Raw genomic sequence first — 14,803 nt, forward strand, 5'->3', positions numbered from 1 at the left:
ATTTGTACTGTTGCAACACTGTGTTATGGTCTGAAGCCATATTTGCACACTGTTTCTCTTCACAGACAAGCATGCAGTCAATGGGAATCCAACTGTGGAGCCTTTCCCAGAAGGGATGGAGACCATCATGTTTGGTGAGACTGCACAATCACACTTTTGAAAAATCAGAAATAAACCAATATGGCATCCTCTTTTACCAGTTTGTGGTTAGTAACACATTTTGGCGAGAAGCTGGTTTTACTGTAGCGCTGAAGCAGGGGCGATTCATGCATTTGTTTGTGCGCATCCAGGAATGGGCTGTTTCTGGGGAGCCGAGAAACTTTTCTGGCGACTTCCGGGAGTCTTCTCCACACAAGTGGGCTATGCAAGTGGCTTCACACCAAACCCCACTTACGAAGAGGTCTGCTCAGGTACTGCGCTTTTACGCATTTGTGTAATTATACCTGCACTTTGATTTATAATAACCGATCACGCTACCTTCCCCTGAGCAGGACATTTTACTGTTACATCTATGGCCAAAATAAAACAGATAAACAGCTGGAAAGGTTGCTTTAAGTAAAGCTATTTCTTCCTCTTGCTCCTTCCCTTCATCTGCAGTCAACTACTCAGAATGCACCGCTCCAGATGGGCTGCACCCACCCGTCCCCACCCCCCCATGACCTACTTGTAAGGATTGGGCTCTGTACTGTGCTGTACTGCAGCGTTTTTGCCAACAGAGGTTACTGTGTATGAAGCGCCATAGATTGGGCTTCTTTCCCTGAGAGTATGATTTGGCGAACGTGCCGGAGATGAAGGCATAAATCCTGAGTATTTGCAGTCGGAGGCTTTGAAAATGTTTGGCTACCTGTCTGAATCCCTCTAAATTAGTCTCTTAGTGGTCCTCATCATGACAGTCGAAAAGATTTATGTAGGCAGTTGATGTATATATTCAAGAGAATATGTTAGATTTTACTCTCCTTTTCCCTCCCTTGTGTTTTAGGAGATATGAGTGTTAGTTTGAGGCTTCTCCATCACTCCATACTGGCATAATGTCTAGGTGAAGGCACAGCATGGGGACGTGGAAAGGAAGGGAAAGATGCTCTGGGCTTAGTTGGCAGATTTTCTGAGCAGAGCCCTTCATAGAATTTCTATGTTTCTATCTGTTCTCCTCCCAGTCCTGCTTTCTGTCAGTTTCCCAGCAACACGATGGTCAGCTATGGAGGAAGATGGAGACAGATGACAGAAAAAGAGAGACTGAGTGACGAAGCAAGTGGGGAAATGGGTAAAATAAACTTTTGAGGAAAAAAAGTGTGAGAAAGAATGGTTACCTGTCCATCGGCTGAGAGAGTGCAGGCGTCGCTCCATTGGCCATGACGGAGCAGAACACTGCGACGGCATGAGACCGAGGAGCTGTCAACACAGCCAAGGCAGGACAGACAGACAGACAGAAAGAAGGGGTTGATGGAACTGTCAGAAGAGCCAGGGAGGGATAGAAGGACAGGCTGGATGCTCTGACAGACAGAAATAGGAGAGGTTGAGGTGCAGTCAGATTCGACAGACACAGACAGACAGCTGGGAGTGATGAGAAAATGATGTTATTATCAATGAGCATATTTGAACTAATTTGTAAAACAGTCCATTGCACGAGATGTTTGCGATACAGAATCAAAGGCTGATGCTGATACCTTTCAGTTCTACCGTGCTGCATGAAGATGAATCCAGTCCTCCAACCATAACAGTCAGATAGACTGATGATCATATCAATGGATTTTTAAAAATCACTCATTAGTTTGTTATTTTCTGCCAAACCTTAGTAAACTAGCCAGTGGTAAAATTGGTTACAAAAAAAGCTTGGTGATTGTTATTAGAACAAAAAAAAAACATAAATCCCAGACTCCAGCACCACTCCAGCACCACTACACGACTTCCATGTTTTCCACTTTAGTTCAGTTTATATCTTACAGATAGAGTTAATGGAGGCCATGTGTAGATCTCTAAGGTATAGGCTGTAAATTCTATTTCAACGCAGGATCTGAACTATTAATATCACAACCACTGTAATAAATAGGAGTGGAAGAAAGGAGAAAGACTGTGACTGTTTATATAGTCTTTCATACACTTTTGATTTGGGTTGGAAGGTCAGTTGTGTTTTGTGATTGAATATAGGACTTTTCTATAAGGAACCACTGTGATTATGTTGTGTCATTCACTGTGACTTGGAGCAGTGAGCAGAAAGTTTGCAGTAAATATGGCTTTGCTATAGGGCCATTACTGCAATAGAGAGTGTGTGTTTTATTGCTTCATGCTGTTTCGGCTCTGGATGATTGCTACTGGCATAAGAAACTTGTAAGAGAAATGTCAGAAGGCAGAGGGTATTTCAGTGGCCTCAATGTGAAGTTATATTTTTCAAGAATGCATTCTTCAGCACAGGCGTAGCTTCTGAGTGCATTCATATAGCCACTGTGGGTGAAATAACAATAATTATACTTAAGACTCTTGTTTGCTCACTGAAGGTAATTCCAAGTATTTCTGTGGATTTCCAAAGCTTTTTCACTCATTGCTGTTTATAACAGCAGATAACAATTAAACTAAAAAGGCCAACGGGATGCCATGTTGGGCTTTGAGGTATTTTTCACCCAGAGGGCTGTTCACCTTGCTGAAGGGTCCTTCAGCCAAAAATTGAATCTCTAGCAGCTTTAGTGTTGCTGGCCTTTTCCACTTTCACCCCTTTCATGTGCGACAACCCTGAAGAGTCATACCACAGTCATATTATTTCAGATCTTAACAGCTATTTTTGCTCCAGCTGAATTTCTACCATTTTTGTTGAGCTGCTCACAGCATGACTGCCAGTCTGTAACCACACTCACTGCTCTGTGTTTGCAGAATGTTTGCAATCCCACAGAGTTAGAGGTTTTATACAGGTAATACATATTAAATATGCCAAGTCCAGTATTATGCATAGTCTTGAGCCACCCCTCATTTCTTTATACTTTGCTAATATATTTAGCTAACTGTGTTACACCAGATAAATGACATCTGAAAGTGATGTCATTAAGAAATAATCCAGACCTGACCTAACACAGGACCCAAGAGATGCATCTGGCCCTTCAGCTGATCCACCAGCTGTTCACTGAAGTCATAAGAAATTATTTCAGGGTGAGGGTGGCTGTTAAGAATTCAGTTCAATTCAATTTAGTTTTATTTATACAGCACCAAACCACAACAACAGTCACCTCAAGGCACTTTATATAGTAAGGTAGACCCTACAATAATACATACAGAGAAAAACCCAACAATGATAAGATCCCCAATGAGCAAGCACTTTGGCGACAGTGGGAAGGAAAAACTCCCTTTTAACAGGAAGAAACCTCCAGCAGAACCAGGCTCAGGGAGGGGAAGCCTGCTGCAACAGAGAGTATTTAAAGCATTTTTTTAAAAGTATTTAAAGGTCTTTTGAGAGAATTATTGCAAATTTGCAATTTTTGGTTTAAATTGTTGTGTAACTGAGATCCAACAGTTAGTGTCTTCAGCCATCTATAAAAGACAGTGGAGGATCTGTCATAGTGATGTTGAGGATCGTATCATAATTGATGGAATAATGAATGCAGAAAACTGCCATCAGATTTTTATCCACTATGCAGTGCCATCTGGAAAGCATCTGAAAGCAGTGGCTCCATTTTCCAGCATGATAATGATCCCAAACACACTGCCAATGCATTTAAAGCATACCTGGATAGAAAAACACACAGAAAGCTTGACTAAGAGAGTTCAGACTGTGTTGAAGAATAAAGGTGGTCATATGAAATACTGTCTTTCAATCTCCTATATACTGTACTTCTATGAGTATTTGCACATTTCATTAAATAGCTCCACCTGTTTCCAATTTTCCTTGCAAAATATAAACACTTGAGGAGTTTTGCTGCACAATATGCTTATATATTACAATCTAAATCTAAAAATATGCTTTAAGTTTCTAGCAACACCTTTTTGTTCAGAAATGAGTTAATACACACTCCTTGACTTTGGTAACAACAGTTTAAATAAGCGAACTCCTCCATTTTCATTTGGCACACCATGTTCCTCTGAGCATCATTTAGAAAAGAGAAAGTTGGTTTCAAACCAGATGCATGAATTTGGCAGACATTCATCTATTATCTGCAATGCACCTGATAAATCTTTCTGTGTGGGCATCTTTTGTGTGTGCTGTATACTGTACTTACAGTTTCTTCTGAAGCAGTTCCAAGCTGACACCTCTGTCTTTATGTTTAGAAGAAAAATGTGTTTGCAAAGGGGTGCTTGGCGTTTGAGATTACCTTTTCTGCTCTAAATGTGTTTCCCGTTGCGGATGTACCTACATGTGAGACCTAAAGCAGCTCCTACTTTGTGAATGCCTGCAGGCAGCTTGTTGAAGCTTCGGGGTCCTGGCAGCTGCAGACAGGAGTGAGTGCTTTTGGCAACCTCCACCATAAACCCCAACATTGACTGCTTTCTCTCTCTTTCTATCTGAATCTCTCTTTCTGCCACTTTCTCTCTCTCTCCCCATTGTGCCATGAGCAATGGCTGACTGTCTTCTACCTGTGGCACCTGAACTCACCGCACAAGCATCCCACTCATGAGCTCTCCTTTGCAGTTTTCAGTAGGCAATTGCTTTAAATTTAATCAGCTGTTACAGTACGTCCAGTCTTTGTGGTGAAATGTAGGAGAACAGAGTGAAATAAGGAGAACCTGGATCGAGTGGACCTCATAAGAGGGGATGTTGTGTCACTTTACTTAGATTACAGTTTTTCTCAAATGCTAAAACACATGTCACAAACGTTACTACCAGGTCCCCCAATGTCCAAACACAACACCCTTCTCTAAAGCTACATAAACACAACCACACCTTCCCACTGCAAAACTCAAACTCCCACACCAAGAGAGCAGCTCGAAGCTGTCAAAACTGTAAACACTATACACAGCATTACACACTACAGCAAAACAATTGAAAACACAATGCTCAATTTGTGAGAAGGTTCTTTGGTTCATAACTGCCAATGCATATTTTTATAAACTGTACAGTAACGGATCGTCATAGAACCCTGCAGAGGATTAGGCATTTAGATTTGTGAGTTTCACATGAAGACTATAAATCTATAAAAACATCCTGCATGTACGTACACTACTGTAACACAACTCAATGCAAAAACAGAATCTATCGCACACAACAGTACTCTCGGAAACATGATCAGGGTGTGAAGTCTTTTTTTATTGTCTACACGGTCTTTTTACAGTATTACACACAGTCACTGTGCGGCATCATGTCGCCGAGCTGCATTGGGCCACATCACCTCATCCACATCACAGGCTATATTGTCCCTTGCTAGGCACCGCGGGAAAAACGCCCTGGAATGGCGAATCCATCCCTGGAAGGCCTCCACTGGGATGTCAGCACAGGCCAGCTCCATTGCCCGTACGAGGTTCTCTCTTGTGTATGGCTGTCTGTCATACACCTTCCATCTCCATGATGAGAAGAACTCCTCTATAGGGTTCAGGAAAGGGGAGTAGGGTGGCAGACAGACGTTTAAAAAGTGGTCACTGTTGGTGGTGAACCACTCTGATTTGGTGTGTTTTGTGGAAGCGGACGTTGTCCCAAATGATCACATACATGTGATGTGCTAGCCTAGGATGGTGTTGTTGACGGTCCAGGAGGATGTCTTTTAGCTCCTCTAGGAAGGTGAGGAGACGTTGGGTGTTGTAAGACCCAAGGACAGCATGCCGGTGGACAAGCCCCTCCGTACCCATAGCTGCACAAAGAGTAATATTACCCCCCCGTTGGCCAGGAACCTCAGTGATGGCTCTTTGGCCAATGATGTTACGGCCTCTTCGCCTTCGTTTCTGGAGGTTGAAGCCAGCCTCATCCAGGAAGAGGTACTCATGGGGTCTGGCCATCGCGTCCAACTGCATTATCCTCTGTGAACATGGAAAAGCGTACAGGTGTTCAGAACGGTCAATCAGGTAGCACAGTATTGTCCAGAAGTAATGTAGGCCACTAAGCAACACAGTATGTCCACTAACTGTACTGTGGACATGGATGTATACGTACTTGCACATACTCGTAACGTTGTTCTATGTGTCGCGCAGAGTTGCGCTCAAAGGGAACCCTGTAGACCTGTTTCATCCTCATCTGTTGGCGCCGGAGAACTCGGTCTATTGTGGACACGCTGACAGCATCAATGTTCTCAAAGTTTACATTATCTGCAATGACTTTGTCTCTGATCTCTCGGAGTCTAATGCAGTTGTTCTCACGGACCATATCTGCAATGAGGGTTTCTTGTGCCACTGTGAATATGGCAACCCTCCCACCTCTATGTGGCATCCTTTCAGCTCTAAAGAAAGAAACATGTGTTGTCAATTGACTGATTTATATGTAAAACTACATGTAAAGTAACAGACCACTTTCACAGGCCTGTAAAACTGTAGTGTGACAAAGAAAGCAATAGTGTACTATACCTGTTGTGTTGTCTAAATGCCTTGATAACGGTGGCCACGGTGAACCTACTCAGGTTTGGATGTACTCTTCGTCCCGCTTCAGCCATTGTCATGCCATGGCCAATGACATGATCAATTACTGTTGCTCGCATATCATCTGTTATGATGGTGCGAGGTTGTCTTCTTCTCCCACCTGGACCTTCTCCTCTCTCTTGTTGGCCTCCTTCTCTTCCTCCTCTACTCCGAACTCCTCTTCTTCTTAGGCCTTCACCTCTTCCTCCTCTGATCTCAACCCCTCTTCCTCCTCTGATCTCAACCCCTCTTCCTCCTCTGATCTCAACCCCTCTTCCTCCTCTGATCTCAACCCCTCTTCCTCCTCTGATCTCAACCCCTCTTCCTCCTCTGATCTCAACCCCTCTTCCTCTTTGGCCTGCAGCTCTTCTCCTTCCGCACGCTCGAATGCCTTCATCCATTGTGATTGTTTGGCATCTTCACCAAACTATGCTTTTATAGGTGGGGTCACATCATTAGCAACAGGTGTCTTCAATTTTGAGTCGTTGTGTGTAGTGACTGACGCCAGGTGTGTTCCCTGTGTTCAAAGATTGGTGACTGTGGCAAGCATTTTGCATCACATGGGCTTTCATTTGAGAATATGAGCAGAGTTGTTTTGCAACATGTGTTTTAGCAAGGACAAATGTGTTTAGATTTATGAGTACAGAGGGTTGTGTTTTGTGAATTGTGTCTTCATGTGACATGTGTTTATGGTACTGGAATATGGTGGCTACATTTAGTAAATGTGTTTAGACTACTGGTCATTTGGGTTACAGGATTGGCTTTTGTGTTTTAACATTTGAGAAAAACTGTAATGCAAATTTGTGCTTCTCCACTAGGTCTGACAGGTCACACCGAGGTGGTGAGAGTGGTGTTCTCCCCCCAAGACATCAGCCATGAAGAACTGCTTAAACACTTTTGGGAGAACCACGATCCAACACAAGGTAGCAGCGCACACATACACTCACAGACAAACCCCAAAGTTGCCCTCAAATAAGTCCTCTCCCAAGGGGCACAGGGTGTATTAGAGCAGAAGGATGATGCCCAGACGTGTGCCTGTGTGTGTGTGTGTGTGTTGTGGTGGGGGGAGGTCTCATGGGTGTAAGTCAACGCCAGACAGTGTTAATGTGTCTGAGATCCAGCCATCCATGGAGAGACACACCAGTGTGGTGCATGTTCAAGCTCCCGAAAACCTCACTGAGCATGTGTGCCTTTCTTACTTTATTATATGTATACCAGCCTTTTGTCGTTCACTACACATATTGGATTCTGGGTGACGCAATGATGATACTAAATTCGCTCATTTCTAGGTTGAATAACGTCTTTGGATTTTTATGTTATTGTGCTCACTTGTGCTTTATCCGTGGGTTTAGTCCCTTAACGACATATCTGAAGTAGTCAGTGACAGGAGGCTGGTGACTGTTCAGAAACTTTGGAGTGACGTCGTAACAGCTCGCTTAACTAATTCAGATGCTTCACTTGTGATCGCTATTCCATCGCACTTGCACAGCATCGACAAGGACCACATCCCCCAAAAGCCATATCTCTTCTTTTCTTCAAGTCTGTTGCTCTCTTGTTTTCTGTGCTCACTGGAGGAGGTGATGTAAGAACATTAATGCACCGGGAGGATATGTAGAGGGTGTGTGCATCTATGTGTGTGTGAGAGACCGAAAGGACAGGCAAAGAGGTACTGTGCTCACTTATATTGAATGTAGGGAGGGGCATGACAACTTGGGAAGAGATGGATCAAAGATTCATAGGCCCGACCTTCAGGCTTGTGTGCACGCACGCACCACTCACAGTAACGTTGCTCGTGACGGTTTTGTCATCCCTTTTGCATCTGTCATGATTGCTCTCTCATGATCACTCCTGGTGTGACCTACATACACTGGAATGTCAGCCATGTTTGTGCGTCTACCACAAATACCCAGATAAATACAAGCATAAGCTTTTCACTTCGGCTGTTCTACATGAGGCAGGATTTTGGAAGGATGCAGGGGAAGAAGAAGCTACCGAGCGCTGAAGATCATCCAAGAGCCCCATCCTCCTAATCAGAAGGGATTCTTCTCCTGTTGACCACAGCTGAGAGCAGAGACACGTCTTACTAGGGGCAAAGAGTCGAGCTGACACACCACAGTGAAAAAGCAGTGAGGCCAAAAGACTAGTCATGCATTTCCCTTGACTCGCTGCCTTGTCTCATCTCATGTTTTATTAATAGCGTGCAGCTTATTGTCTATGCACTATGTATTTTTATTTTTTTGTCACAGGTAAGACCAGACGACAGATTTCGGAATAACCACAAACTCAAATGTACTTTTTTCTCAGTCTCCCTGAGTGTTGCTCCCTTGCACGTGACTTAAATGTGAATCCTGGCCGTTTCTCTCTTCTCAGATTCCGGGTTCACGTGCAGCAGAAATTCCTCTGATTTGACAAATGTAGCATGGAGTGGTGGAAAAGGGCCCGCTGGCTGTGCCTTCACGCATGCTTAAGCTCCAATTTATTCTGTCCACCTTAGAGCTTGGCTTAAAAGAGAATGGAGAAATTAAGGAAGTTCACTCTTTTCCCTTTTAACTGCACACATTCACTAGAGATCGTATATGAAGACGAGCCCGGGAGCATTACGAATTCTGTTTTCTCCTGGCACGTATCAAAACAGCAGAGGTTTGATAGATATAGATATATATCTATAAAAACATGCGCGTGTGTGTGTCGGAGGGGGGGCAATGCACAGGTGCATATTCAGTTGCATGTAATGCTTCCCTTTTAATGCGTTCGTGTGGGTGTGTGCATGCACATATGTGTGCGCGCGCGTGTATGTGTTTTGATATCTGTGCCTCTCTGCTTTGCCTCAGTTCAAAAGGGTTTAGTCCCGACAACGTGATGTCGGGCTGCGTCAGCTCCACCAATCCCAGCCTGGATAGCAACATTAGCAGCCAATCAGAAACTCCCAGCAGCCTTTGCTGTGTGCCCCCTTTCCATATTCAGCAACACTAGTCTCAATCTGCTCCCCACACCCCCCCATTCCAACATGCTTCCATATTATAAGTTTCTCATGTCTACGTTCAGTCAACTCTTCAGGAGCACCCCTCCACGCCAGTGAATGACAAACTCTCAACAGTCGGGTGACATTGCATGTCAGAGGGCAGCAGCCGTTTTGTTGCATCTTGAAAGCTGAAAACGTGATTTCGTTGAGGATGATCACCGCTGACTTGCGAGCATATCCAGTTTTTCTTTCGCTTTAATGCGGACTCCGGCACAGTAAATTTTTACCTTATGCACAAGTGCCTACTATGCCTACTTTGAGCTTTAATTAAGCTTTGCTTCATTTGAACATACACTTAAGAGCACACCCACGCATACTGTGCATGCAGAGAGCATACACAGCAGCATAGGCTGCTTGTCGGTGTATTCACTGGACGAGTCCTTGTTACAGAGGCCTGTAGGCCCTGTTTCACTCTCTGCTTTTGCTATCTCCGCACTCCCTGTGGAAGATAGGAACACCTAATCTGGTCATACCTTTATCCTGCCAACCTTTTGGCGCAAACCCCACTGTTACTTCAATATTTGCCTTACCACCCTTTTTTTTTTTTTTTTTTTTTTTTTTAAATCCTTAACCCTTTTAAACAAGCACCCCCCCCCCCCCCTTTTTCTCTGTGTTTGCACATTCTGTCCCAGTTTCCCCCTCTCCTCCTGTCTCATCCTATCACCCCCTCCCCCTTCCCACCCCACCCATTTCACCTGCACCCCCTACCCCTGCCCCTTTTGCAGTGAGTGGAGCGGAGGGGCAAGTGAGAGAGCAAACGGCCCGGAGCCCGTCAGTACATCCGCAGAGCAGCACAGTGAGTCGACTGCTCCCTGAGGCCATCCGCTCATCACACAAACACACTCACATTCACTCACTCCTCTTTTATCTCTTAGTCACTCTCTCCTCCCTGCTCCTCACCCCCCCCCGCTCTCCTCATCTCTTCCCGTTCCCCTTGTCCCCCACCCTCTCCGCCGCCCTTCATCTTAACAAGCAAGGCTTTTCCCCTCCTCATTGTTTCCTCCCCATCTCTTTTTCCCCTTCTTTGCTTCCTCTTCCCTCATTCCCTCCATCCTCTCTATTTTTTGAGGCCATGCAGTATTTATGTTGTGGGCTGCTGATGCTGCGTCAGTGAACAGACATCACAGGCGTACGCCGATAGACACAAAAACACAAGTGTACAACTAAAATGGCCGACGCAGCTGTCCTCATTTGATAGCGTATGCACGTACATGCACGCTAACCTTTGTAGGTTAGATACTTTAAATAGTTTAGTTAAAAAGAAGAAAAGAAAAAAATGATTGTGAGGGTTTTTTTTACATTTGAGCTTGGGTTTTTTTTTTTTTTTGTTCTAAAATCTATATTTTACAATATGAATGTAAGTTGCGCAGCGTTGTTGCTGCATTACATTCTATATGACAAGCTGTATTTAAATGGCTTATTGCCTATCACACATAAACATGATCTATTTGAGTCACCCTAGCAGCGGTTACTTTCTGACAATTGCAATGAGCATGAATATTCCTTTATGTAATATCTTCACCCCAGCTGGCGGCGACACACGCTAATTCCCTGTTGGGGTACCCCCGTGTCCCCCCCCGTGTCACCACATCCCTCAATTTCAGGGGTGCCCGTGCACATCCAAAGCCAAAATCCCACAGGAGATGACCTTGACATATAACCCATGACCTCTGCAACCCCCCACACTTCTAATCCAACCTTGTTTCTCTCCTGTGGTTGGCTGAGGTTGGCGGGCTCATTACCAGGTGTCGGTTATTACACCCTCACACATGCTGACGGCCTTAATTTATGGAGATTGAGGCACGTGTGTTCACAGCGTGGGGGTTGAGTTCTGCATGTCCATTTGAATATGTTAAAGTTTTCTAACATTTTCATACTTTATTTTTTCTATGTATTTTTTCAATTTCCAAATTTGCAACCTTTTTTTCTGGGGGGTTTTTGTGAACGTATTCATATTTCGCGGTAATGAACCAACACAGATGACAACTGGACTGAAAAAATGTATTTAAAAAAAAATAGAGCTAGACATGAGATTTGGGGTTCCAAAGGTAAGTGTGGTTTCTTCTTTCAAAATTAAAGTCTAAACTAAAGTGTTTTTCAGAATAAAGAGTGATAGTGTCCTAAACATTTTAAGTTTTTTGACAGCCTGTCGTACATTTAATTTGACAGCACACAAAATGAGATCAAATTTATTAAAAGAAAAATAAGATGTGCAGCATTTGAAAAATCAATATTTAAAAAAACATATTCCCTCCAGGGAAGAGAAACTGCATGTACTTAATTCTTGACAGAAACTCGAAGAAGTTAGAGTGTTATTATTGTAACTGTTAATTTGGAGCAGTCAGGGTTTTTTTTTTTTTTATATATTTCTGTTTACTTCATTTTTACATAATTATATAATATGTAAATTTGATCCCAGTAGGAGGTTTGGGTTTGCTGAAACTGCTGACCTGAACTCTGTCTAAAGTAGAGAGGGATATAACTCGAGGAATCCAACTTATGCTCTCAGTATGGACTGACTGGAGTACAATGGTAGAGCTCGCTTCACTGTTGGAGCAGCTAAAAATAAACAGCTCAGGGTTAGAGTCACAGTGGTCTGACAACATGCCCAACATGAAGTGATCATGTTAGAGAGCACTGCTCCTGTATAGAGAAATTAAAAACAGTAAGATGAGGCAGCTTTTCAAAAGAGGTAACTGCAGCGATCTACCTCATGCATTGTCATGTAAACAGATGTAGTCGCGGTAACATCCCTGAGAGTCACAGCTCTGATTTAAAACTACCTCCTTTCAGTGTTGTGTCACTACCTCACAGCAAGCTTTGCAATGGCTTATTGTTTTCCTTTGAATGGTTATGTTATATATGCATATAGTACATCTGACGGTATGTGTGCGAATGCGTTTGCACGTGCAGGAGAGAGTGTGTGTCCGCTGGGGATGCTCTCCTCATCCCATCTCCGTACTCTGCCTCTGTCTCCAGCGCATCAGGAGCATCTTACATAAGAACAGGGCAAAAATAGCATCTGAGAGTGGAGAGGAGGAGAGAGCTCTGCTGGCACGCACAGTCGTAACAGGACCGCGGGGCATGGCACAACCCTGAGTACTATCACACACACACAAATGCACAGGGAAGACTGCAGTTATCAGGCATTATACATCTTTTTGTGTTTCCGTGCGTGCGTGTGTGTACTTTTCTGACAGAATAGTAGAAATGAGGACTCCGCGAACACCGAATAATTCCTGATGATCTTTCAGCATGGGCACAGGGCTGTGTTAAACCTCCTTCGTAACCAGAGTTGTGTATGCGTCGCACTAAACGGATGTAGAGAGTAAGGAATCAAGAGTTAAAAAATATATAAAAATAAAAAAGAAACTACATTAGTTCATTAGTTTTCACTGTGCTGCAGTGTAATTGGTATGTGCTGCCAAGTGCAGTAGTTCTGAATTCACTTCACATGTTTTTCCCGCCGTGTTCAGAAGCATGCAGAAAGTCACCAATTATGCAGAAGCGTTTCTTAATTGCAGACACCTACAGAAGCTTGACTGCTGAAATGTTTGTTGTTCTTTCTTCTAATGATATTTTTGTGCCTCATTTTCTTGTTTTACATCTATTTAAGTGTCAACTGCGCGTTTGAAATACAGGGATGGTAGAGCAGCCGATGAAGACCGAAGGGGAGTTGGGAACGGTACGTGAAGCGGTGGAGTGCTACCAGATGAAGGATCACGGATAAAAAAAAAAATAAGCCCCCACTTCTGTAGGATGGCGGGAAAGTGGAGCACGTTTAAAGTGTGGCACACGCTCTTCCCTGGCTTGTAATTTCTACCTCCATCACTTGTTCGTCTCCTCCCTCCCTACCAGTTTGTCACAACACCAGCCTTCATTTTAATCTGATTACTTTCTTACTATTTCATCTCTTTTCTTGGCCTGCAAATAATTTTTTTTTAATTCACAAGTCTGGCTTCTCGCTGGTGCCAGAACACCCCCCCCCCCCCTCCCCCAAAATCTCTCTGCATCCTTTCAGCACAAAAAACATATACGCGCATATGGCAAAGAAAGCAAGGAAAGAAATCTGGAAACAAATTAGTAAGTGGGCAATGAGGCAAGAGCTAGAGCAAGAAAGTGAAAAAGCCCAGAGTGCTGAAGGAAGGAGGGAAGGTGAAGTTGGGAGTGGGAGAAATGGCGTGCTTTTATCCCCAACACCCAGAAGGGACAAGCTGAGTGGAGCCTTTTTGTGTGTGTGTGTGTGTGTGTGTGTGTGTGCAAGGATAAACATTGGAGAAATTGTATAGAGTTGCAAGAAATCTCAGCAGGTTTAAACGCAACAAGACCCAGAAGAGTTTGCTTCTGCATACGCTGGTTTGTGCGCGAGCGTCTCTTGAAGAGAGTAGCTACTCCCTGTGAGACTTCCACCCTCCCACTTTTTCTCATTTTGGCTTCCATTTGTGTTAAAAGAGCTACTTTAAAGGTTCTCATTTGGTCAGGGAGGGGGGTTGGAGCAATTAATTAATTAATATTTTTGGCTTTGCAGGCATAGGTCAGTAACCCAGAGAGGCAGTGTTCATATATATCCATATCCATCCATTCACTTATCCTTTCCAGGGTCGTGGGGGGTGCTGGAGCCTATCCCAGCTGTCATAGGGCGAGAGGCAGGGTACACCCTGGACAGGTCGCCAGCTAACACATAGAGACACAGACAGCCATTTGCACTCACATTGACACCTATGGGCAATTTAGATTAACTGCAGGTTTTTGGACTGTGGGAGGACCCACACAAACACAGGGAGAACATGCAAAGTCTACACAGAAAGACCCCTGCCTGATGGTGGAATTGAACTCAGGACCTTCTTGCTGTGTGGCAACAGTGCTAACCACCGTGCCAACGTGCTGCCCTGTAGATGTATATCTATATATATATATGTGGATGAGTGTGTTTGTGTGTGTGTACATGTGTCACCTGTAGCCCCTCCTCTTCTGTCCACCCCCATTACCCTCTACTTTCAGAGGCAAGGCTCTCATGCATAATGCAGAGTGAACAGGGAGGCTCTCATTAATAATTACTGCCGCCTTTGATGGATGGAGAAAATAACGAAGGGGGCTGTTAAAAATGGAGAGACTGAGAGAGACGATGGAGGCGGGAGGGGAGAATCAAGAGTTTTTGGGGTGTTTTTTTTCCCCCCCTCCTGTTTTTTTTTTTGCCATCATAGTTCTTTGAGGGCTGAATGCTTATGGGGATGGATTTGGAGTTAGTATAATCAAAGGCTA

At 44.0% G+C, this 14,803-nt stretch overlaps 1 protein-coding gene across 1 annotated transcript in view; it reads left to right on the forward strand.

Annotated features, from left to right (window-relative positions):
• Positions 1-14,803, forward strand: part of msrab (methionine sulfoxide reductase Ab) — a 39,562-nt gene that overhangs the window by 8,155 nt on the left and 16,604 nt on the right. The window contains exons 2-4 of the mRNA XM_084913881.1: positions 66-134; positions 291-410; positions 7,338-7,442. Of these exons, the coding sequence (XP_084770007.1) occupies positions 66-134; positions 291-410; positions 7,338-7,442 (294 nt within the window). The remainder of the gene's footprint in view (positions 1-65; positions 135-290; positions 411-7,337; positions 7,443-14,803) is intronic.

The sequence above is a fragment of the Perissodus microlepis genome, chromosome 19, assembly GCF_051167445.1.
Source record: "Perissodus microlepis isolate ML-2025 ecotype Zambia chromosome 19, ASM5116744v1, whole genome shotgun sequence".
NCBI lineage: Eukaryota > Metazoa > Chordata > Actinopteri > Cichliformes > Cichlidae > Perissodus > Perissodus microlepis.